We start from the raw sequence: 25,246 nt of genomic DNA, 5'->3' as shown, positions 1-25,246 counted from the left end.
TGTGTATGTAAGTGTGCGCCCTCCCCCGGGAGCCGGGCAGCCCCTGTCGCCGTCCCCAGGGTCCCCTGCCCCGCCGAGCCGAGCGGAGCCGGCCGGGCAGTGCGGAGCCGTGCCCGAGCGGGGCGGGGCGGGGCGGTGGGAGGGGGTTGGCCGCGGGCCGTGCGCGGTGGAGCGGCGGGGGCAGACACCGCTCCGCTCCGCTCCGCTCCGCACGGCGCGCACCGGGGCCAGCGCTCCATGAGCCGCCGCGGGGGCGGGCGGCGCTGCGCTCGCTCCCCGCCGCGGAGCCGCCGCGCCGCCGGAGCCGGGATGTGACTTGCGGAGGGCTGGCGGACACAGCTGCCCCGCCGCCCTCGGCCGCAGCAGACAGCGGGTGAGCCGGCGGGGGGACGGCGGCCCCGGACCGGCTCCGGGGGTACGCCCGGGGTAACGCTGCGGGCCAGGGGAGCGTCGCGGAGCCGCTCGCCCGGCTCTGAGCCCTGCGCTGCCCGCAGAATTAGCCCGGTGGCTGCCAGCAGACAACAGGATGGATATAGGAATCCTGGGGGGGATTAGACGGGATATAGGGCAGGACGAGGGGGGGGAGGGCTTCGAGCAGGGGGCTGCGCTGCGGGGAGCGGGGCGGAAGGCTGGCGAGGAGGGCAGTGGAGTTCGGAGGAGATGGGGAAGAAGAGCGGGGACGGGCAGGGGAGGAAGAGACGGAAAAAAGAAATCGAAGAGAGAAATGGGTGAAGGGACAAAAGAGCGGAGGCTGAAGCGGGATAGGTAGCGTCCAGGAGGAGGAGGTTGCAGGCGGATTAAGGCGAGCCCGGAGCGGAGGCAGCCGCGCACCGGCCGCACGGAGGGGCCGCTTGGCCTCGCACCGCGGCTGTACGCGGGGTACTTGCAGCCAAGCCCGGCACCTCATCGCATTCCCCAGCGGGAGCTCAAGGGCAGTGACAGGGAAGAGGCCGAGGGGGAAGAGCCTTTTGTTGGCCCCTGGCCGCCACGGTCCGGTCCCGGGGGCTCGGGCTGGCTGCGGGTGCGCAGCAGTTTTCTCTCTAGTTAATAAAAGCCCTGTCTCTGTGTTACCTCTTCGCAAAGCCACGCAGAGAGAGGATTTAGCATTTACGTGAACCCTTTGTTTACACCTGCCTTTAATGTTTATCCCACGGCTAACAGGATTTCCTGCGTGCTGAACCCAAACACCCAGCTTGGTGATGAGCGCTAGTACCGAGTAGCTGTTTAACGGGGATACCCGGCTGCTTACCGGCAGGGAGTATCGGGGTTGAGGTATTGTCTCGCTAAATCAGGAGAAATCAGGTGACAGAACACATCTGCTAGGGTGCTAGGAGGCTATGACATGAATAGAAAAAGTCTTAGAATTAGCAAAGAAAATAAAAACAGTTGATTACTGGCATTGATTGCTGTCGGTTGTGAATTCAACACCAGGCACTATGGTTAGCAGTACCTAGGCACACGTGATGCACAGATTCTGGTCAAAGGGAATTGAGCTCCTAGAAAATTAGATAATTTCTTAGGGTTTTCAGCGTCACAAAGTATTGCTAAATGAAAGCAATACTTTTTCTAGATGTCCTTTTTGGAGTGGGATCTTGCCTTCTGTAACCACGAGGCTGTAACAGAGCATGATGTGTATCTAATGCAGGGGCTGTCAAAATCACTGCTGTAGTTTTGCCTACAAAGCACAATTGCACTATTAATTATTATTCTGGAAATACACACATCTTTTGAGTAGTCTGATCTCAGCTTGGCTGTTGCTGCTCTGTTATCAGTCCTGGAGCTCGTTCTTCAGTTCTGATCAAAAGCAGCTGGCAGAGATCCTGTGTTGTGATTAATTCCTCACTCACTCGCATCTCTCCACAACACTTGGTGGTGGGGGTGGTTTTCTTTTGGAAATTGCACAGTGAGCCAGTCTTCTGCCTGTGTGGCAGAGCAGGTTACTATTTGTGCCACTATTGCTTATATTTACTAGATTGTTTTTCTTCTCTGCATGCATGAATGCATCTCCCTGTGTCAGTTGGCTAACGTTTGAACTCCAGGTCCAGGAGCAGATAATGCATCTAACCATGAATAGCCCAACCTTAAATCTTTGCACAATTACAGATTTTTTTCTCTATATATATTCTGTAGCAGCATACAGCTGTGTCTTTTTGATCCCTTTGCAAGCTTTGGTCAGAAGACTTTAGCTACAGAAAGCCTCATTGATTTTTAACCATGACAACTTTTTGATGACAACTGTGAGATTTTCTGTTTCTGCTTAGTTGCTTGTAATTGTAGTTTGTACCCGCTGGGGCAGCTTTGTGTCTGCAATTTCTGTAGTGACTCTATGCCAGATAATGTAATGAAGGGGATCTCACTGTAGAAAACAGTGGAGCTATTACAGCTGTCATTGAGAGCAGATTTTGAGCCAAAAATTGAGTACTGGATTTGAAGCTGTCCTGCTAATTGTTTGCTGCTTTTGCCTAAAATGTGTAAGGCTTATTGATCAGAATATTGATTGTAAGTGTTCCTGATTGCTCTGGTTTCAGGTATGTTGCTTTAATGGCTTTACCAAAATAAAATTTTGGAGAGGAATCTGGGGGGGTAAAAAAATCTCAAGTTGCTTTTCTTCTCTTTTTCATTGGAGTATGCAGGGGATGTATCGGTGCTGCTGAGTGTATCTGTGCTGGAATGTTTCTGTGGCATTCCTGTGTTACTGTAGTTCTCTGGCAGCAGAAGTGCCAGCCGAATAGAGCGCTATTGTTACTACTGTGAGGTTGCATAACTTTAGTAAGAGCTAATCTAGACATACAGAGGTAAAAATACTCTTCCTCTACGGTTACTGATTTAAGTAACAACCAACAAGAATGTGTAGTAAAATTTTACTGTAAAATCTCAAGAGGCACAGAACTCTGCCATCCTACCCACTGCACAGGCTTGAGGAAGATGCTGTCTTAATAAAACCCCCATAATGAGGTCTTTTTTTTTTTCCCCAGAAACAACTTTTTTGGAAAAAACTTCACAGTTTTCCCTTAAAATGATTGATTCTATGATTCTATGGCTTTAGCTAAGGTTGTGATACTCATTTGCCAAACTTGTGTGTTGTAATGCAGTGTTTTCCCTTGTTTTTACAACTGTCTGTGTTCAGTGCTGAGTATCAGCACTAGAAAGAGGATTTTTTTTTGGCTGATAATGTCTCAGGGGGTAGATTATTAATATTGCCTGTTTTTACCCAGTTAGGCAGAAATGGATAGTAAACAGGTTAGAAACAAACTGCTTTGTTGATAGCAGTTAGGAGGAAAATTCCTTCTTTGGAGACTTCAAGCCCTGCTTGCCAACTTTGGTCTGGGCAGGATCTAGTGTTTAGTAAGACTGACATTGGGTAGGAAATTATTTAACACCAGGAATAACTGTCAGCAGTCCTAGAGATTTCTTGGTCAGTCCTGTGGCTGTCTAGCACCTTTCTAAGAGGGCCACTGATTATGTCCCATCCACTTTCCCAAAAGTAGGAAGTAACTTGGGAAAATTCCTCTTAAGTTGAACATCTCTATATTTCAGAATACATATTCTGAATTCTGAATATATTTTGAATATATTTTGTCACAGCTTAACTCCCCCTTTCCAAAACTAACCATTTCTTCATGGAGGGGGAAATACTCAAATTCATTAACCCTCCCTTCCCCCTCCCAAACACTTCCAAATAGGAAGAGGAAACAAATGATGGCCTGACAATATGACTGCTTACCCATGCAGCACAATCTCCATGGAAACAGACTGTCCTAGAATAGCTCAATCACATGAGGGTTACATGACATGAATAAAGTAACCAGAAACTGGAAAATATCTTAGAACTGGGGATACTCACACTTAATTCATTAACCCTCAGGTCTTAGGAGAGTAGCTAATAAACAAAGCTAGTATTGAAAGCAATTTGGTTCATGCTTATCATAATTTGTAAGTGATGGGATAGTGGAAAATTAGCATGACCCTCACTTCAGGGCTGTTTATTGTTTCTAGTTTGGGTGACATTTAGAATGAATTTTGAGTCATTTTCCACATGACCTCCTACTTCTTGAAATGGTATCACTGGTTTGGAGCATTACCTTAGCAGCTCCCAGGGGATTTCCCCCCTTTGTGTCAGCAGGCACTGACCATTTCACACTCTTTAGGACATTTCAAACACTCTAAAGAGGAAATTCACTAGTTGCAGTAGGAATTGACTGCGCATAAAAGGAGTCAGAGAACTATCTTCGGAATGTTTTCTTCTAGTTAATTATGTACTCAAAGGGCAAGGGGATTTATTGAGCGTATAGTCAATACAAAAATGAATATATTTCACTGATGGTTGGTTTTCTGTCTGTATAGTCAGTGTTTTTAATGTGGGTGTTGCAACAGAGTCATTGAAGGACCTGTTACACAAATCAGATATAAACAAGTCTATATTCTACCAATTTCCCATAAAGTAAATTGCATATAGGTAGAAAGCAAATAATTTGTCCTTAGCAGGTCAGTGCATCATTAGAACACTGCAGCCTTTCCAATAGTGCAAAGATTCGTTTCTGTGGGCTGGCAGAGACTGCCCATTACCCATTTCCTGTTTGTCCAAGCCCAGATCACATTATTTGTCACAGCTTCCACTTCCGAGATGAAGGTTTGGAATGGGATGTTTTGTATCCTGTGTGAGTGAAGACCACCGAGTTATTACACAGTTATATTGGCATGTTTGCTGTCTTGGTGCCCCTAATAGGAAACATCATAAGCTTCATCATCTGTCTCTTGATAGAGGCTGAAAATGGCCATTGGTCATTACACTGGTTTAACATTGGTTTGAAGATTCAGATCCTCAAGATTTAACTTTGGTCATTACAGGACTGTAAAGCACAGGATTGTAATGCATGAGAAAATCCACAGTTCTCAGATCTAAGAGATGCAGTACAGTTTCAGACAATCTGTGTAAACAGATTTTGTGTTGGTTATGACCAATTGTGCTCAATGCAACATTGCACTGCTACTTTAAATTATTTTCAACTCTTATTAAAGTTTTCATTAAGAGGAGTTCTAATCTACAAAATCTCTTTGGACAGGTAACCAGTTAGGGCTGTTGTATGGCTTACAAAAGAGCTCCTGATCGTTTCTCTGCTTTTCATTTTGCATCTTAAACATGTCCCATGAGCTGTGTGACTCACATTGACTAACATTACTGCCTGCTTATGTGGTGCTTTTCTTCCTCATGGTCATACAGTACAAGTGGGAGTCTGAAACGCTCCTCACATCAATGAAAATCCTGCTGGAACCTGCAGCACTGACTGCTAGTGAAGGTTAACAGAGTCAGGTTTCATATCTGCTCCACGCAGTGTTTACTCCAGCCTGCCCTTACAGGGTGGCTGGGGGCTAAGGCAGACTGGGAGTTAAAGGTTACATTTTTTAACAGTCTCCTTTGCTGTGCTATGTTTAATAAAAGCAAATGCCATAATGTGTGTTTTCAAAGCACCTAACCCATGTTTTTCCTAAAACTAAGCTGGGACTTGTCTAGGCTTTTGGTCCTGATGGTCAAGTGGGATGTGTTGTGTTCCATTGTCCACTCTCTGGATCCAAGAAAGTGATGCTCTGGTTTTTGTTACTTGTTTCCTTTGAATGGCTTTGGACTGGCAAAGAAGCACAGTGAAGCATTCATTTTTGATTAGTTGATTGATGACACTGCATGTGTGCAGCATTGTCACAGAATATGGGATTTTTCTAGACTACCATTCCCATTTCCAAATGCAATCTAATATCTGGGCTTTGGAAGAGGATGAAAGAAGTGAATATGATAACTGCCTATTGACTGAGCATGAAAACATTTATTTTTTTAAGAATGTAAAATGTTTATTTTCCTTGGATTGCTTTATCCTTTAAAAAGTAATAATGTAAAAAATGGTTTTGACTTTGCCTTTGTTCCAGTAAAAGGAGCAAGGCAGTGGTATATCACAGTGTAATTGTGATATAGCTTAACACCTGCAGCAAGCCCACTGCAACTTAACCATGCTTTAAACACCTTGACTTGAATGGGATATTACATTTAAACAGGTAGTAAGTGTCTAAGTATTGCAGATAATGTAATATTTGCAACAGGATACATAATTTTTTTCTGGTTGTGTTTTAAACCATTTGCAGGGTCAGAGTTTGGAAATGATGTTTTCAATCTGTGCAAACAGAGCAATGAGTCATTTTGCATTCTGAGTACAACAGGCAAAAGCAGCTTTTGGGAGGGCAGTGAAGGGGGCTGGGGGGAGGCTGTGCCAGCTGCAAATCTAGTGCAAAAACTGTAAACATGGGCTACTGAAACAAGCTGGGCTTCAGAGGCTGTCAAATCCTCCAAACTCAGCTCTAGCTAAACAAATATTTTGTTGTCTCAGACAGAAAAATGAAAACCTACCCAGCCATTGGTTTCTTCCTCCTCTTTGTGATCAGCTATGGCTCTTCAGAAAACTCCAGCACTCCTCGAGGGTGTGGACTGGATCTCCTCCCTCAGTACGTTTACCTGTGTGACCTGGATGCCATCTGGGGGATCGTTCTGGAGGCGGTGGCGGGGGCAGGTGTGCTGACCACATTACTGCTGATGCTGATTCTGCTGGTGAGGCTCCCCTTCATCAAGGACAAAGAGAAGAAGAGCCCCCTGGGAACACATTTCCTCTTTCTCTTTGGGACTCTGGGACTGTTTGGGCTGACGTTTGCTTTCATCATCCAGGAAGATGAAATGGTGTGCTCTACCCGAAGGTTTCTGTGGGGAGTTATCTTTGCTTTGTGCTTCTCGTGCTTGCTAGCTCAAGCCTGGAGACTTCGCAGACTCGTTCGCCATGGGAAGAGCCCCTCTGGCTGGCACCTGGCTGGGGTGGCCATCTGCCTGATGCTGGTGCAGGTCATCATCGCAACCGAGTGGCTGATCCTGACCATTGTCAGAGATAACAAGCTGGCCTGCAGCTACGAACCGATGGATTTTGCCATGGCTTCCACTTACGTTATGTTCCTGATGGTATTTACCATGGGATTTTCGTTTTTCACTCTCTGTGGGAAGTTTAAGAAATGGAAGAAAAACGGAGTATGCCTCATTATAACCCTTTTTTTTTCCATTCTGATTTGGGTAGCCTGGATGACTATGTACCTCTTCGGTAACGCCGAGCTCCAGAGACGAGACAAGTGGAGTGATCCCACTCTGGCTATTGCACTGGTGTCCAGTGGTTGGGTGTTTGTTATTTTTCATGCCATCCCAGAGGTCCACTGTACCATCCTTCCATCACAGCAGGAAAACACACCCAATTATTTTGATACTTCACAGCCAAGGATGCGTGAAACCGCTTTTGAGGAAGATATACAGCTTCCTCGGAGCTACATGGAAAATAAAGCCTTTTCAATGGATGAACATAATGCAGGTAAGAATTGGCTATAAAGGACTGTATTTTTTTGTAATGTCAAGAAGACTCTCTGTATGAGGCATTTTTCAGGTGTTGAAAACAAAGGTTATGATAAATACAATAATTTTCACACTACACCTTGTTCCCTTTTACAATTTTCACTTAGATCATCTAGTGAGGGAGAAAATGAAAAAAAATGCAGACAATACAAATGTTAGGTTAAAATGATTCTTCTGCATGTTGATTTTCCTTTGAAAAAGTGAACAATTTCAAATGCAAAGCTAACACCAAAAGAATAAAAAAATTCATTGTGGAAAAAATAACCGTTATTTTAAATAATTTAAATAACATTTTTTTGTAATTAGCAGTTATGAACATTTAATACAAAATATTTTCCCAGAACCTCAAAAAAAACAATTAAGTGGCCTATGTTACAAATTGCTCAGCCACTTAAGTAACTAAATAATTATTATTAGTTGTATTTCCATTAAACTGGATTTAGTGCCACTTTGTGTTCCCTGTGGGGGAAAAGAATGCCAAGTGGCTTATGGACAGTTCAAAGACAGCCTTTGTTCTGAAGGCTTGAATGTCTGAGGTTTCATGGAGGTTTCGAGGTAATTTGCCTTCCTTGTTGTACAACGATGTGTGATGACACATCATTAAAATTTGCAGTGGAAATGTTTTTGAGTGATTGCTGAAAGGACCAGCAACAACTTCAGAGATCCAAAGCCTTGCTGAACATTTAACCCATGTCAGCAATCCCAGGGACACCTCTGTGAGCAGCAGTGGGAAGCAGGAGCCCTTGGTGTTAGGAGGGATGTGGTCTGGTGCTGCCCCACACCTGGATAAGGATTTTGTTACAGGTCACCCTGATTTTTACTCTGAGAATACTGGCCTGCTATCCCTGGCTGCAGTTGCCACATTGCTCTGGCAGCCCCTGAAAGAAGGCTTAGGGCACATGGTCCAGGCACTTCACCTTCTTATTCATCTTTATGTGTCTTTGATTTCCTCTGGGTTTGATGTTTCCCTGGGAGGAAAACAGAACTTTTGTTTGGCACAACCTTGGGTCAGGAAGGCATTTTTTTCCTCCAAGTTTTTTAGCAGGAACTTTAAAGGTCTCCTTCTAGTGGGGAGTTTGTTCTGTGAGTAGATACCATAAGGGCAGTGGTAAAAATAATCACATGAATAAAAGAATGGTTGTTATTATTAATGTTCCAAAGCAAGAGGCAGTTGCACTATGGACTGTTAAAAGCACTCTCTTTTTTTCTGTGGTGGTTTTACTTTTACTGTCCTCCATCCCCCATTAAATTAATTTCATAGTAAAGTACTGCAGTGGCTTCAGTGAAGCTATTTCTGGCTAAGGCAGATCTAAGAACAAAATTGGATCTTCCACTCTGTATCATTCCCATTCATTGATGCAATTTAAAAAAAAGAACTGGAAGCGCCTTTTTGATTTAATCATTCAGTAATTAAGTTCTTTTGTGAAACGGATAGATAAATGATAGCTATAAAATCATTATACTGTCTATTATAGTTCAATTTATGTTCTGTTTTAATCTATCTGAATTATAATACAATACAAAATAGATTTCCTTATCTGATGCCCTTATTAATGTATACCATAATAAATGCCTGTCATTCCTATTTCTGTGGCATATAGGAATTTTTACTACATCAAAACAGATTAAATATTCTTTTGCAGCAGTTCTTTAAGGGCTAGCTTGGGACAGCAGGGTTTAGAGACAAAACTTAGTAGCATGGTAGAGCCTTAAATACAGGCAATAATAACCGAGTCACTAAGTCTGATCCCAGTGCTGATGGTTGTCAGTGGCAAAGCACCTTAAACATCATTTAAACAGCATATTAATCTGGGATTTAAATATTTATATGATAGGTTGAAATATCTCTTTAGAAGAGCTTTTTTTATAGGTGTGCCTTCTAAAATTATAATAAAGTATTTAGAAAACCTGTACAAAGAGCAGTTGACTGAGTTCTCTGTGCTCTCTGGAAGGGCAGTGCACACTAGTTGGGAAACCTCTATAGCCAGAGAGAATTTGCCTTAAACAAGAGAAATCTGGATGTGGAATGTAGAATGTTACAGCTGTCAGGAAACCCAAGCAGCTCTGGTATGATTAAATTTCATTTAATAACTTCTAGTGCTACCAGTCACCGTCACAGCCAATGCCTAAAAACAAAGTGAACAAAATTTAGAACGTGTTAAAAAGAGGCTTTGATACATTTACTTGAATATCCTCAGTACTGCTTGTTTTTTACCTATATATACCCTATGCAAGTGGATTTATTTAATAGTAATGTAAAAAGTACAAGGAAAAATGATAAAACTGGTGTGAGAAAAAAATGCAAAATGAGTATTTTGTCTACGAACTTTGTCACAGGTTCTCATGTCAAAAAAAGCGTAGATGTTTGCAATAATAGGGAAAGAAAATTTAGCAATATGAATTTAAATTTACTGGCTCTTTAAGATAGCTTTGAAATGACTGTGTATGTTTTGTGTAAATATTCTGTATAAATATTTTAATGATGGTGTGCATGATAAAGATTCTTTTTGTGTCTGTGTACTAGCAACTACCACTGCAATCATGTGTGTTTATCACACAAGAAGTAGTCAAATAGCAAAGAAAAAAAAAGTTACTGACCTTGAGATGGTTAAATATCCAATAAAAAATACTTAGTTCCAGTTTAGGCATTTTCATAATTTTTTCTCTCAGTGTTCTGCAAAAATATGTAATTTTCAAACAGAGAGCAAGTGAGGGTCTATATGTATCTGAAGTCAACAGCTGAGCATTTACAGGGTGGAATTTCTTGAATTTTCATGCTAAATCAATACTAGTCTTCATCTTGGTGCACAGCTCCCAAAGAGAGGAGTAGCAGTGGATAGAGGACAGCATATGGCAGTAGGATCCATTTAAATCTTCTTCTACACAGAGCAACTACATTGGAGATAAATCCTGGCTTCATTAAAGTCCGTGTTGAAATTCTCTAAAATAAACTTCAGCTCACTCATGATTACAGCCAGAGACTGTAGAATTGTAATTTGAATTAAATCTAAGAGAAGTTCTTGCCCCAGGTGCCTGAACTGGGCATGTTTCTGTTTAGCAGCTGACAGATGAGTATTGCCCATTGTGACCACGCACAACGTGTGGATAAATGAGCTCTGTTCCCTGGCCACGTCTGAGTTCAGTGAAGTCATTATTTACCCTCAAAATTAAAGAGGGAGTTTGGATGTGCCAATCCCCAGACTGCTTTAGAGAGAGCAGCATGCCCCTCACTATGTATATCTCATTCAGAATTTACATCTTGAACCCAAACTTGTACTAAAATTAGTGTGGAGACCGATTTATTCCTGATTTAAATATCCAAAAGGACAATCAGTATCTTCCCTTTGGCTTCAGTGATTTGCCATGTTTAAGCTATTCGAAAGCAGTATTTATTCCATCTTTCTAGTTTCTCAGAGTAAATATAATCTGAAACATCTGGAAAATCCTTATATGCTAGTCATGCTGAAGTAATGCTCAGGGGGTTGTGAGCATTGCTTGCTGGCTTGAGCAAGGCTTTGGATCTCTGTCCACCGAGTTTGATAGAAAGCAAAATGTAACACATTTCACTTAACCCCACAGTACCCAGACCAACACATGGAGCAACTTTGCAAAATGCGTTGTTCAGGACACATCACAGGTTTGGTGGCTGAAGACATTGTGCTCCCACTGAAATGAGATTAAGCAAGCTTCAGAAATTTGGTTCCTTTTTTTCCCCTCCCTAGCAAACAGTTCATTTAATGTAAATCTGATTCTTCTGAGATCCGTTCCCAAAATGTAAGAGAAACAGCTGTTCAAAAGCAACATGGAAGTTAAATCAGTGGCAAAGTTCCCAATAACTAAACTGGAAGGAAGATACTCTGATTGCACAGCTTTACTTGTGTTCTAAGAGTGATCTCTCTTTTCCAAACACAGCGCTAAGAACGGCAGGATTTCGAAACGGCAGTTTGGGAAGCCGGCCTAGTGCTCCTTTTAGAAGCAATGTTTATCAGCCAACTGAGATGGCAGTTGTGCTAAATGGTGGGACTGTAAGTATCAAAATGTGATGATTTAAGAAATCTTTGAAATGCACTGATATATACAACCATTACTAATTGAAAAACCTGCTTTAGCTTATTCACAGCAGGGGGAAAGCTATAAATGAAAATTTAAGGCAGCAAATATGCATGTAATGCTTCCCTTCCCTCTAGAAAATATGTAATTAACAAGTATTTTGCATTTGTTTACTTGGCTATTCACATTTTGCAGTGCAGCTTCAGTGAACCAAGTTTTTTTTGTGAGACAACATATTCAATGGCCCTTTCAAATTAAATTTGTGTTAAGGTATTTAACATAACTATTAAGTGACACCATTTCTGACCTGATTTCTTTCAAGATGGTGTGAGTCACACAGATGTTTTCAGGCAGAACATTAAAAAATTATGCAGATGATGGTGGTCTCTCATATATTCCATTTTCTTGTAAAATAAAAAATAATTCTTTGTAACTTACAGATTTGTACATCTTTTGAAAAGGGATCCATAAGAGAAGAATATAGAATATTTTAATGTTAATAGTATCAATTTTTCTTCCTTAGACAATGGTTTGGCATGTCATTCTTTGATAGACCTGTATTTTTGCAGCCTGGTTGTTGTAAGATTGGTTTAGTGATGCCAAACGGACTTTACAAATGTTTTTCACATTATGTCTAATTTTCACTTAAGACATTTCATATAGCAGACATTATGTTGAAAAAGAAGACTTTTCATCTCCCCATTTTTCATGCATATCTACATGCTTCTTAAAAATCTACTCATGAGCTGGTTTGTACTCATGTGAGTTGGGTTTTCTTTCTTTTGAATCATGAGCTGATTCCATAACTCAACCTCTATATTTAAAACCAAATAATGAACTGATTGCAGGTCTGGTTTTGTTTTTAAGTAAGTAGAGTTTTGGCTGATTTTAGTGAACAAGAGGGACTAAATACAAGAATTCTCCTGTGTGGGTAAGATTGTGAAACATGTCAACTTGAGTAAAATGAAAAGGCTTGGCTTTGCTGTCAGTAATGGATTGCATCCTTCAGATGTTTGAATTCATCTCTGCCTGTTTTCTGATACCAGAATGTGTGGCTCAGGGAGAAGGCAGTTAATGGATGAGAAGCTTGAGAATTTGGGTTTTTTGTTTGTTTTGCTTTGTTCTGAGTCAGATACAAAGCTCATGTGTGTATGTAGTCATAGTTTTACAGAGAGATAAATGCACTGTATGGGAGGAAGATGAGTTTCTTTGTATCACTTTGCTCTAGAACTACCATTTGGAAAGCTGTCGTGTAGCGTGATAACACTGGTTTTTGAACAGTCTAGATCTCTCAGTTATGGGTTTATTATCCTTATTTCCAGATACCAACTGCTCCGCCAAGTTACACTGGACGACACCTCTGGTGAAAAGCTGTAGGCTGTAGAGAATAAGAATCCTTGTTGCAGATGTTGTTCCCTGGCAGTGTGTCTTTGAGGGAAGGAATCCATAACAGTACCAGAACAAAGCAACAAAACCTCCAGGATTTTTCTAAATCTGCCTAAATGTGAACACCATTGAACGGAGAATTGCAAAAATAAAATCGTAAAACTAAATCTGAATCTAATTTAAAACAGAAGTAGGCACACCTTAAATTGGCAGAGTGGATATTGTATTCTGAAGCGTAAGATACTCTCTTGTCTGTAACTCATGTGCCAGGCAAGCCTGATTTTGGTGGTTGGCAGTTGCTTGCAAAATACCCTCCTCTCACCTAAACTTAATTCATGTTGCCACGAGAGATTGCAGCTACAGTGTGAAAACACGCAGGATTTTTCCCCCTTTTGCTCCTTTTCCTGTCATTTCCAACGTCACGAGAAGTCCCTTGTTTGCTCCTCCCTAGCTGTGCTGTACAGTCACTCAGCATGGTGTGTAGTCAGACACGGTCCCTGTGGCGGCTCAGTCCCCGGTGCTCTGTGGCTGAAGCTCTGCTCTCCAGAAGCCGCCCAAGGAGGGCAGTTCTGGAGGGATGGGGTACGAGGGTACCACGGTGACCTGTTCCACGCGTGGGTCGGGCACAGCCGCTCCCGGTACCGGCCTCGAGCGGGGGGCGAGCAGAGAGCCCGCGGCTCCCGCAGGCCAAGCCGCTCCTCGGAGGATGAGCTTGTGCGAGGGCTTGGCTGGGAGAGGAGGTGCCTGGCGGTGCTGCTGGAGGGAGGAAGGGAGGCTCCTGAGGCCGGCCCGGGGCGCTGCCTGGGCAGGGACCCCGGGCAGCAGAGGGGGAGCCCCGGCCGCTGGCCCAGCCCGGTGCCCCGGACCGCAGTTGTTCGTGCGTTTCAATGTGGTTGTGCATTTTAGTGCCTAGAGAGTAGAATCTCTGTGCTGGAAGTGGTTTGTTGTTGTTTTTGTTTTATTTAAGGTGGTTTCTTCCCCACTCCTCCCCATCCATTTTCTTGAGTTGATATAAGGCAGACTTTTCAAAGCTTTTCATCTTTGTTTTCTCCGGGTTATTTAAGCGGTTCCCATTGCCCATTTGTTGTGCCATGGTTTTTCATTATGTTCGAGCAATCATTCCTTTCTTTAACATTTAATACATATCGGACATTGAAAACATCACTGTATCCTCACTGTTTGGCCAATGTTAATCTTAGCTTTCCTCAATACTAAAAGCTAATTGTTTTTACTTGAAGGTATAGGAAACATATAACAATTAAACTTTGCATATGCTGTAATAAAAATATATATTTTCAAACTAAAAAAAGAATTAAAATGTACAAATAACTGAATAGCTTAGTAGCTTCACAGAGAGAAGTTACTTGCTGTATACTGCAGAAGAAAGAAGCTTTTTATTTTTCAAGAGTCTTCCTGATTCCTCATGTACCTCCATTTCTACTGAATTAGGAACCTAGTCCTGCAGACTTGTACTCCCACCAGTAGTCCCATCGACACCAGTAGGTCTACGTACAGGTACAGAGGCTGCAAGGCCAGTCCCTAAGTGTTGCACACAGATATATGTATATATATATATATGGAAAAGTATATATCACCATTCTTGCCATGATCATCTTATGGGGTTTTATTTCAAAGCCCTTCTCCTCCAGAAGCAATGTTTTTCTGTCATGCATGAGTGAAGGAGTATGTCAGCTCCCCCCTGCCCTCCCCTCCTCGAGGCAAAGGAAGCATGTGCTTGTTTTAGGGATCCTTTATTTCATTTTCTATGTAACTAGATGGCCTTAGTAACCAAGTAGGGTAGGGGTGGATATTGCATGCTATCCAGTGACTTAGAAATACATTTTGCTTGTTATGAGCAGAGCTTTGATCAAATAAGATAATATTTAAAATAATGATTGCCACCCAAAGGACACGTAATTTGGAACAATAAAAAAAACTATTACTATAATTTGCCTGCAGAATTTTACTTTTAAAAACCAGTTAAAAAAAATCCCTCATAAAACTCTTATCATAAAAACATATAAGATGACCATGGCATAAATGGTAGGACAGCTTTCTTTTAAAAAGTTTATCATGCTACAACCAAGACTTATGAATTATAATACACATCCTACAGACCTTTGACAAAATCTACACAAGACACAGTTATCTTAAGAAACTTTATTTTTCTTTTTCTAGATGTGACTGAATTGATAGAGTTCCCAATCCTGCTTCTGATGAAGTTGTTTGGAATTTCAGGGCTTACGCAAAGATACAGCCAGATTTTACAAACTGCTATTCACATGACTAGTCTCGCTGGGTTAGTCATGTGGACTATTCACTGAATTAAAAATTAGCAGGATTGGGTTTAATGTGTGGTGGTGAAAGTGTGGCAATAGATTTAGGGGGGGTCTTTATTTTCCAACTTTATCCAGTTAGTAGTGAGCAACTTTTTTTTTGTAAGTCACTAGTCTGTGATGTAAAATGCCCCAAAATAAAACTGTAATTGAAGAAAGGCACCTTTATGTTAACTTACATTTTTGTTACAGTATTTACTTTTGCCTTTTTTGAAAGTTTGCTAGAATGTGTAGAGCATCTGTGAACAACATGAATAAGTAAGCACAAGCCTTTCACAGTTCTCCTAATTATAATTAGCTTTTATACTATAAAAGTTACTATGTTGTCCCTTGATGGTTATGTGCTCATGATGTTTCCATGCAGAAAAATGAAATCACAAAGAATCTGACAAAAGCATTTATTACCAAAACAAGTTTTATAATGACTGGCTTTTGATAAATGGCAGGAAAAGCATTCAAAGTCACACAGATCCTGGTCTGCTTTTAGATGGGTTGAGGGTGTTTGACACTTGCCAGAAAATAATGTAGCATCTTCAGAAGAACACTCTCAATACATCCAGCTGTTTCTATAAACAAGGTACATGAAATACTATAGAATTAGCTGTTTCTGCTTCTAGTCTAAACACAGGCATCTTGTTTGGCTTTGTTTGAGCTTGATGCCTTGGGTCTAACCAAAGGCCATACAAAAGGGAGCATTGTAGCTTTTATAATAAAACAATTGGATTATTCTACCAACTTACAGGATTACAAAGCAGGTGCTTTTTATTAATTGATGAGAGCTAAAGCTCATTTTTGATAGATAATATATATTTATTAAATGTATTAACGTGTGTTTTATAACGTACCCTTTTTTCCGCTGATTGTTGCATACTGGTATCTTATTAAGTACATCTTTAAAGGATTTTCAAGACAATCAATGTGTACCATGATGACTGTACATAAGTATACAAAACTACAAAGGTTGTAAAGCATGGGCAAATGTTTTATTTTCAAAATGCTGTTCTTAATGAGAATAAAGGCTTTACTATTTACTTACAATGTTTGTGTCCACTTGGTTTTAAAATCACACCGATTTTTTGCATTGCAGTGGGCAGTGCTACCAACAGAATTGCCCCTTGGTGCAGTTCCTCAATATAAGCAGAGTTAAACTGAAGGAAAGGGCTTCTAAACCACATTCCTCCACCTTTGGCCACATTCCCACACTTACCCTTAGCTCTGGCACCTATCAAACGAAGAGCGAGCCAGTCAAGGAGTTCAGCAGCCAAACTCTTAACACAAAAGGGATATTTTTTTTCCCCTGTTGGCTCAGCAGTTTCCTGTTCTGGTTCAATTGCTTGTGCTTGTGAAAAGGAGGAGACAGGAGAATACAGCTGGGCTTGAAGAGTGCAGGATGAGAGTTTTTTCTTCAAATGGTTTGATTTTCCAGATCTGGAACTATCATCACCAACTAGGAAAAAACGCAAGGGGTGGGTCGGTGTAACAGTGAAGACAAAGTCTGTGCAAGTGATGGAAGAAATCCACGTGGAACCACAGCAAGTACTAGAGACCACCCCTGTTTTATTAGGTGCTCAGTTAAAACAACTACACCTTTGACTTACATGGAATTTTTTGTAGTTCTGCTACTATCTTCTCTAACTGTGAAATTATAAAGACATAAACAGGACTGTGCTCGACAGGGCTAAGTTAAAAAAATAATAAAGGTTCCTTAGCAAGGGGCCCAATCTGATTTTTACTGTGCTTGGACCTGAAAAAAGTAAGTAGCCAGCATAAGATTGCTGAAAATGCTGACACTGGGATCTTAATTCTACACTTTCTCAGCACATGTGCAAAGTGGTAACAAAAGGGCCTTTGACTTTTCTTCCTTGCAGAAATGCAGAGCAACCCCAGCTCTCATTGCCTTCCATTGGAAGTGCAGGGGCACAGTGTTTCTGCAAATCTGTCCATTCTGAACAGAGCCAGGAGTTGTGTAAATTGTCACAGCTCTGCAGGAGTCAGAGAAATCCAGTTTACGATAAATGAAGATTTAACACTTGCCTACATGTGAGTAGAACCCCATTTAATTTCATCCAGAGTGTTGTTCCTTTCAGAAAAGGTTTTAAGTGAGCATTCAGGAACACAAGATAAACACAGATTCAACATTTTTGGCTAGATGTATGCCATTCTATCTGTTTTAACAGAATTGTGCTCACTTAGACTAAGACTGAATTTTGTCTTGGCTTGCTGGGTCCTTACATAACCTACCTTTGACTTACAATACATCACATGTAAAACTTTAATGCTAAAAGCGTTTCTAAGTCAGTATCACAAAGTCCATGAGCTCTGTGCCTTGCAATTTTAGTGAGGAAATTAAAATTGAGATGTTGAAGGGTTTTGTGTACGTTAGTCCAGCTCTTCTGATTTGCTTCCCACTGCAACCAATCAAAAAAAAATTAAATTAACAAGCACAGAAACAAAAAAGAAAACATCCATACTTCCACAGCAAATACTCTGTTGTTCAATAAATAAATAATAATTCCCTGCCCAACTCAAAAAGTGTATTTCTTCTTTGTATGGCATTTTTTCTCATGTTTTGACACGGCTTCAGCACACATATACTTGCACATAGTTCTCTGTGGCAGCTGTGGGAGTTGTGCATGTGTGGCTGAGAGCAGAGCTGTTTGCTAAGAAGTCACTGGATTGTTAAAAAAAAAAATTGAAAGCAGCTCTTTGACGTTTTTGCTTTGAAGAATTTTCAATTAAAAGTCAGTGATGAAGTCATACAGTTCACCTAGCATATAAATATATTTTTGTCATTTAGGACAACAAGCAAGGTCAATAAAGAATAGTTTTTCTATGTCTCAGTGGAAAGAAGAATGTTATCCATGTGATTGCAAAGGGTCTGCCAAATGGGAAAAATCAGTCAAACAAAGAGCACAGGGTTGCTTGCTGGAGTAAACAATTCTAAATGAACAAAAGCTCTACATAAAAGTAAAATGTCCCACCCCCTAGTGAAAGCTGTTTTCAAAGCTCTGTATTCTTTCAGAATGTTGTAATACAGATTAACCTAATGTTTTTCTTCTGCTGATACAACAGTCTGGTTTCTCATTCTATTTGTGTGATTTCAGCTATCTTATTCTGGTTTTGATATTTTTCATTTTTACAAACTGCCTTTCAACTTAAATCTGCTTTTCTATTTCCTACACTTCAGAAGATGTGTCTGTATTATACACTTTTTACATCAAGCAAGTTTGTTGGGAGATTTATATATAAAAGCTATGCTAGAGCCAAAGAAAGCCAAATAAGCCAAAAAAATCCCCTTTTGAACGTACAGTTTCAGGAGAGCTTAGTTACCCTTCCAAAATATGCAACTGAAAACCAGCAAACAAAATCCTCTTGGTGCATACTGGGAATACTGGGCTGCAACAGGCCCATGTGCTAATTTAAGGTGCTCAATGTACTCCCAGCCTGGAGACTCTCAGCTCATAGGAAGCACATAGGAAAAGTGCTGTATTGAGGAGGGACAGAACAATCCCTTAGAAACCCAAAATGAGACTGCAGCAGCAGGACAAACCCTGTTTTACAATGGTCAAGGCAATACATGCTCAGTGCCTTGATGGCACAAGACCTTTCTGGATTTTAGAGCTTCTGTTTGTACAGCTGTTAAGGAGAGAAATCAAGAGTGGATTTAATGTCCCATATGACTGTGAATGTCCTGTATACAAAATACTTTCTATTGCACTGAATTTTATCTAATCTTCCTTGATGTGATGAGGCTGACATTTGCAAATATTTAATAAAAATTGTGACATTCAGAAACTTCAGGGCTCACACACTTTCAGATTAAAATGAGCAGGTGTTTTAGGTATCTGCTAGCAGTGCTTTTAGTCAGTAGTGTCCTTTTCTTATCATAACCTGTGTTACTTAAGCATAACAATTTCCAATCACATCACACCAAGCAGGAAGCACAGGCTGTCAGCATAAATCTGGATTTCAGGCAGTTATTTAAATAGTTTTTGACATATACTTGCTTCCTATGCAGATAGAAAAGTAAGATGTCCTCAGGATTCAAATAAGCTGGAAAGATGGAGAAAGAAGCTGCCTGGCTACGTATTTCCACTAGAAATTTCCATTGGAGAAATGTGTTTTTCAGACTGTGACACCTCAAACTGAACTAGCTTGATTAAAATACTTTTAAATGCCTAAGGAGGATGTTTAGAACAACTTACACCACCTGATAATCCAGGTGTTTTTTTTCAGGCAACACTTATCTAAAGCAATGAACAGTGTAAATGTCAACATCAATAGCCTGGCTTACAACTGTGCCATTCCTTATGCTGAATTTTAGTTATTTCAGTCCTAGAAGTCTAGAAGTCCTATAATTCTTCCAACAGAGGGATAAACCCATTTCAGTTTTCAGTTGCATTTAATAAAGTATTAAATCTGAACTTAAGCAGCACCATTCCTGTTCCATCTCTCCGTGTCACTGTGTGCAGTTATGCAGGGCCAGCTCCCACCACTGTGGGAATCACAGCTGTGATTCTGCTGCAATGAAACCGTTTCCTTTTCTCTGCTGAGATTTCCTGCATGCTGGGGAAAGGCATATGGACATAACTGGGCAGAACAAACTGGCCCAGGATGCCATTTACACAGTGGGGATTGCAACTGTGCAGGCAATGCCAAGAAAAGTGATCTCACAGAAAGCTGGATTCAGGAAAATTGCAAGCATTTTAAATCCCAAGATGTTTGTGTAACTGATTGTGTGAAAACTACAGAGAATGTCTAATTTAAGGAGGTACAATATTAGAATTAACAATCATACTCCTTGGCAGCATGATCAGTATTTCATATTCTTCTAAAACATCAGCTCCTATTTGAAGTCCTGAGACACAGAAGAACTGAGGCCCTAAAGTGCTGTAACAGTGTAAGTTAAGAAAAAATAAAATCTCACATCTCACTTACTTCTTCTAGTACTGGTATTTCTACCTGAACAGGTCATATGGTTTCTCCTATCAGAACAGTTTAAATTTTTAGGACTATGTTTCAGTCTTTTTAGTCCTTACTCTTATTTTTTCATAGTAAGAAAACCTGATTAAACTATGCTTTAGTCACATGCACGTTCTAAACCATAGGACACTATAGCCACTACTGCAATAATAAGCACTAGTGAGGACTGTGATTAATTTCTTTGGAGGTGAAGTGGGGGTGTTCTTGAGGAGCACAACTGTTAACTGCTATTTTTGACCTGCTACTCCTACTACAATAAAGTCAACTATTACTTGGTCTGCCACGTTCCTTGGGAATGCAGCTCATTTGATATAGTTTATGATGTCTGTGCTGCAATGCTGAGGCACAGATGATGGCTAAAGGGAGCACTGGAATGTATCTGGATTTACTGTTCATTAGCTCCTGGGAAGGGAAAATTCAAAAATCTGCAAAACATGGAGCTTTTGTCCTATTTATAGAAGCATTAAGTTCAAACATCCTTATCTAATTTGGGTGGAAGACATAATTTCCCCTCATCTTAATGTCCAGGACTGCTGTTCTGGTTTGACACTTGGTTGTTTCAGCATAACAGTGAATAAACTATGACCTACTTTGTGCACTACTGTTTAACACAACTGGCTTGTGACAGTAGCTTAGGAAAGGTTTATGCTCCCACTCTTTATTGAGTGCACTTCTTCACAAAACTCTAAGAACTACATTTAGCAATTTAAACAGTTGAAAACAGTAATGAAAACTACTATAGACTCAGACTATAAGAAGATGAAAATCCATTAAAGAAAATCTATTGGAATAACTTATTAGCAGGGGCTTAGAGTAAAATATATATATAGAAATGAGTTTCACCCTAGCCTCCCAATGAAATGCCAAAGAAGCCTGAACATGAAATTGGAGCCACCAGCAATCTTGCCGAAATAAGACCTGACTTTTAAAGAGACAGTTTTTTTCTAAAGCATTTATAGTTTTAGCCTCTTACTATTGGAAGGCTGCCTGTATACAATTATTAGTGAAACCTTTCACTCCAGGAAATATTCAGTCACTAGTGATAGAAAAATGATCTATTGAATACAGATATATTAACCAAAGAAGTGATAAAATGGAAATGATACCCACAGACACTCCTGCAAGTCATTAATCTGAAATGGAACTGTTAGAGGATCACTCAGCAGAAGAGGCTTCTGCAAAATGGATTTTTAAAAGGGACAGGACAAACCTAATTCTCCAAATCAGGAACAGAGTTTGTCAAATGCTTAGTCTAGCCTTCATGACTGTAGAGGACAAAAAGTTTCAGGGCATTTTTTAATTCACTTAGGATCAGATTAGCAAAGCAAGAGCTGACATACAGGAGACTTCCAAACACCAACATTCAGCGATGCATATGGGAAATAAGGGCTGAAAGATCTCCAGCAGAATTTGTTTCTGCAATGCACCATTGCTTTCTTCTGATTTTGACAGGAAGACTCAGAATTCATTAGAATATATTTGAATGGCATTTTTACAATTCAAGGTGCACAAAAAGAAGAGAAATATGGGAAGATACAAGTATTAGAGTAGATGAGCAACTGACATGAACACCTCAGAAGAGAAAAAACTTCAGAGAATTAGATGTACTGGAGACTATTGCTTACAATTATCCAATTGTCCTCCAAATCATTCAATGACCTGATATTTATGAAGAGACAGCCACAGAAACACAACAGTTTATGGAACACAACCCTGAATGGAAAAGAAAATCCAGAATGAAGGCAACCAGCACATTTCCAAAGCATCTGATTAATGAGGTACTTTTCAATATAAATAGTCAAGGCAGAAAAAGAGAATGATGGAAACAGAAAGAACTGACCAGAAATAGAAATCATTCATGAGTGGCAGGTCCTCAGCTAAAAGCATTTGGGGATTTACAGGGAGAAACCCAGAATTCCAGATTTGCTGGGCAGCTTCATGAAAACTGCATTTATACCCATTAGCCCCTCTTAGTTCTGACATTATTCCAGTTTGCAAAAATGTGATAGGTTCTGTGAAGTTACCAAATTTAAACTCTTGTGCAGACTAAAACAAAGCATCAGGTAAGAAAGCAAACTGTTATGTCAGAAAAGACATCCAGGTGACTGATGCCACAGGGAGGGTTTCAAGGGAGTCAGGGCAAGCAGCTCCCGTGTTCTGCAATCTGTCACCCACTTCTTTGTGTTCTCTGAGTTGTATTTTAACACTCCACTAACACCTTGTGGTCTTCCTTTCCCTGCCCCACTTCCCCCCCCTTTTTTTATTTAACCAAGAGTCTCAAATCTAGTTTTGCTGCAGGACTATTTGGACACTTTCTTTTTCAGTTGGTGACAGCCTTTTCTCCAGGCTTCTAACACATCCCAGAGTTATAAATAGAAATTTGGGGTTTGCTTATCTAAATGGCTTACAAAAAACACTGGCAGAATTTTTAATAAAAATGCTCCAATGTTTTTCACTTTTAAGGTTAAAAGCAGAAAAGGGAAACCAAGGAGATTGCAGAACCCATGAAGAATTTCTCCTCTCCTTAATAAAAAAAGAAAAAACAAACCAAAAAAGAAGGTGTTTATATAATTACAGAAAAATCACCAAATTGCAATTGTCCTTTTTTTTCCATTACAAATGATTATTAACAACTGCAGAGTGATGAGTGAAAACACAGCTTTGGTACTGGAGGATTAGTTCAGACTTGTGCTCACAGGCCCGCTGCTGTGCCTGTGTAAGCACAGTTCAGAAGATCACATGCTGTAGTTTATCTAAATGATCATCTTTCCTTTTTATTTTTTCAAACATTCTCAACGTAGTTTCAGAAATTAAATGTTACTGTAATCTTTATAAATTTTCAAAGATGTCTGAGTCCAGGGTGTGGACCAATAAATTGGATTCTGTATCATGAGTCTTATGACTTTTATCACTACATTCTCAGCTGTTAGTGCCAAGATTAAACTTTCAGAAACATCTCAAGCATTTTGAATTAGGCTTGATGAAAACCACCAGCACATACTCGGCCTTTGGTACTGCTTTGTTCTTTAATTTTCTTTTTTTTTTCCTTAAAAAAAAATAGAAATTTTAATGTCTTCTTCTATGTAAGTCAAATTTTATAGATGTGCTTTTGAATCAAAAGTAATCATATATTTGCCCCTATTTTGACTGCAGCACTTTTGTTTTCAGAAAGAAAAACCAAATACCTGTAAATACAGTCATGTTTTTAGAAATAGGTAGAGTGAAATTATTTTAAGTGCAGTGTCCTAGTGACAGCAAGAAACCTTCCACTTTTAACCTGTTTATAAAGCTTGGTTTGAAACCAAATTATTAGAAAAAATATATTCAACATATAAGATCTTAATATATATGTGTGTGTATCTAATTTTTTATATAACAGATTAAAAGTGTAAAACCATAGAATATGAGGAGGTCATCACTTAAAAGAATTCCACTATGAGATTAATTAAAGAATTACAGCTGCAGTAAAAGGAGATGAAATTAGAAACAATTATTTTAAAATTTTAAAATCTTCCTCAGTTATTTCAACCACCCTTGGTGAAAGTGGTGGGGGGAAAAAAGAAACTCTCACATAAAACTAATTCCTTATATTTTACAGGGCTGAATTTTCCTAAATAAACCACAGAGATGCAGTTTTTAAGAAATCCATTAGCTATTCGGACTATGCCTTTTCCAAATCCAACATTATTACCTGCAGTAATTTTAAATATTTTCTTAAGCCTAGTGTAAGATTTCCCATTTACAAAGATATCCTCTCTTCAATATTTCCTCTGGGAAACAACTCAGTCCTACAAACATGCATGTGGTTGTAACTTCATTTATGGCCCCCAATAATAAGGATGTTTATGGAATGAATTTAAAGAAGTTTCACAGTGTAGCCATTTTTTCCTGGTTCTGAATTTAGCATTTTTCTCTTCTCCCATTAATTCTGCTTTGATGTGATATGATTGCATCCTTCAAAAGTATGCAGACTAGACTTCCCCTGTTCAGCTTAACTTGATATTAAGCTTTTGAATCCTTCCTCATCATTCAGGTGGAGACATCACAGCTGTATAAAGAGTAACTGCATTTCTTTGCTTCTTGACACTATGCATCTGTTCCTGCTCTAGCACCACAAATATGCAGCCTGTTCTCCCTTTCATCTCACTCATATTTGCAAGGATTTTCCAGAACACCTCCATTTTGAGTTCTACAGAGTATTGCTGGATGCATCTTCCCAAGGGAAAAGATTGTTTCCACGAAAGAAGTATTTTTCAAATCTCTCCAGATAGGTAAGTAATAACTTCTACTGCCAAAGGAAAAATACAGCTTGAAAATTGAATGGAATGTAAAAGAATATTCCCTCCTGTATCTGGAAATCACCCTCCTCACCTGCTGTGAAGATTACTTTCTGTCTTATTTTGATTTAACTACATTTTCCACACACTGTGCTTTCTCTGTTACTCAAGTGCCTTGCAAAGCCCAGGCTATGGTTGATTTATAAGACCTGCCAGCTAATAGGGTCACAATAGGTATTGCCATAAACCCAGGACTATTTATTTATTTTACTATTTTCCCTAAGATTTTCAAAACTAAAATGTTACAAATTTTTTTTGCAGATAAGAAGAACAAGAAAAAATTCCCTTAGGACAGCATAACTGAAAGTGCTGTTTGTGTAAGAGCAGCATTAGTCTTTCCAACAGCAGAGAAGTAACCATTGCAACAGAGTGTCAGCAGAGTGTTTTGGTCACAGAAGTGATGAACCAAGATTTTGGTATTTTCATTAAAAAGTTTAAATACTTTACAAATTCCTTGCACTGTAGGACAGACACTTTTTCCTTTCCAGTGCTGTCCCATCAGTACTAAATCTGCACAAAACAGTGCTCAGAAGCACAATCTGCTATTCACTCACATTCTCTGGAGGTTGAGTTTTAATTAACTGCATTTTCTGTAGAAAGCAAACGATTTTTTAATTCCGTAAAAAATTCTGGAACAAATTTATCCCATCAGCTGTGCTATACTAGAGAAAATTCTTTCTCCCTTCAAGTCTAAAGCTGTGAGCCACTAAACTGAGTCTTAAGTG

General features: G+C 40.0%; 1 protein-coding gene across 2 annotated transcripts; it reads left to right on the top strand.

Moving 5' to 3' along the window:
• The first annotated feature begins 235 nt into the window (after window positions 1-235).
• On the top strand, window positions 236-16,239 carry GPRC5B (G protein-coupled receptor class C group 5 member B). 2 transcript variants are annotated; one of them, XM_005522928.3, is made up of 4 exons: window positions 236-373; window positions 6,375-7,388; window positions 11,342-11,454; window positions 12,802-16,239. In XM_005522928.3, exons 2-4 carry the CDS (start codon window positions 6,383-6,385, stop codon window positions 12,844-12,846), a joined length of 1,164 nt encoding a protein of 387 aa, XP_005522985.2. In that variant the 5' UTR covers window positions 236-373; window positions 6,375-6,382; the 3' UTR covers window positions 12,847-16,239. The 2 variants fall into 2 exon arrangements, with proteins under 2 accessions (XP_005522985.2, XP_014108234.2); XM_014252759.2 differs by having other exon boundaries at window positions 251-373; window positions 6,379-7,388.
• Window positions 16,240-25,246: the final 9,007 nt, after the last annotated feature.

This window comes from Pseudopodoces humilis, chromosome 18 (assembly GCF_049639895.1).
Source record: "Pseudopodoces humilis isolate 2021_Gansu_Grassland_sample_001 chromosome 18, ASM4963989v1, whole genome shotgun sequence".
Taxonomy (NCBI): Eukaryota; Metazoa; Chordata; class Aves; order Passeriformes; family Paridae; genus Pseudopodoces; species Pseudopodoces humilis.
This window is presented reverse-complemented; position numbering and strand designations above follow the sequence as displayed.

Excerpts from the sequence above, each read along its gene's own strand:
- GPRC5B (XM_005522928.3), top strand. The coding sequence starts at position 6,383 with ATGAAAACCTACCCAGCCATTGGTTTCTTCCTCCTCTTTGTGATCAGC. Across the intron at positions 7,389-11,341 it reads AATGGATGAACATAATGCAG|CGCTAAGAACGGCAGGATTT; the intron begins GTAAGAATTGGC and ends TTCCAAACACAG. Across the intron at positions 11,455-12,801 it reads TTGTGCTAAATGGTGGGACT|ATACCAACTGCTCCGCCAAG; the intron begins GTAAGTATCAAA and ends CCTTATTTCCAG.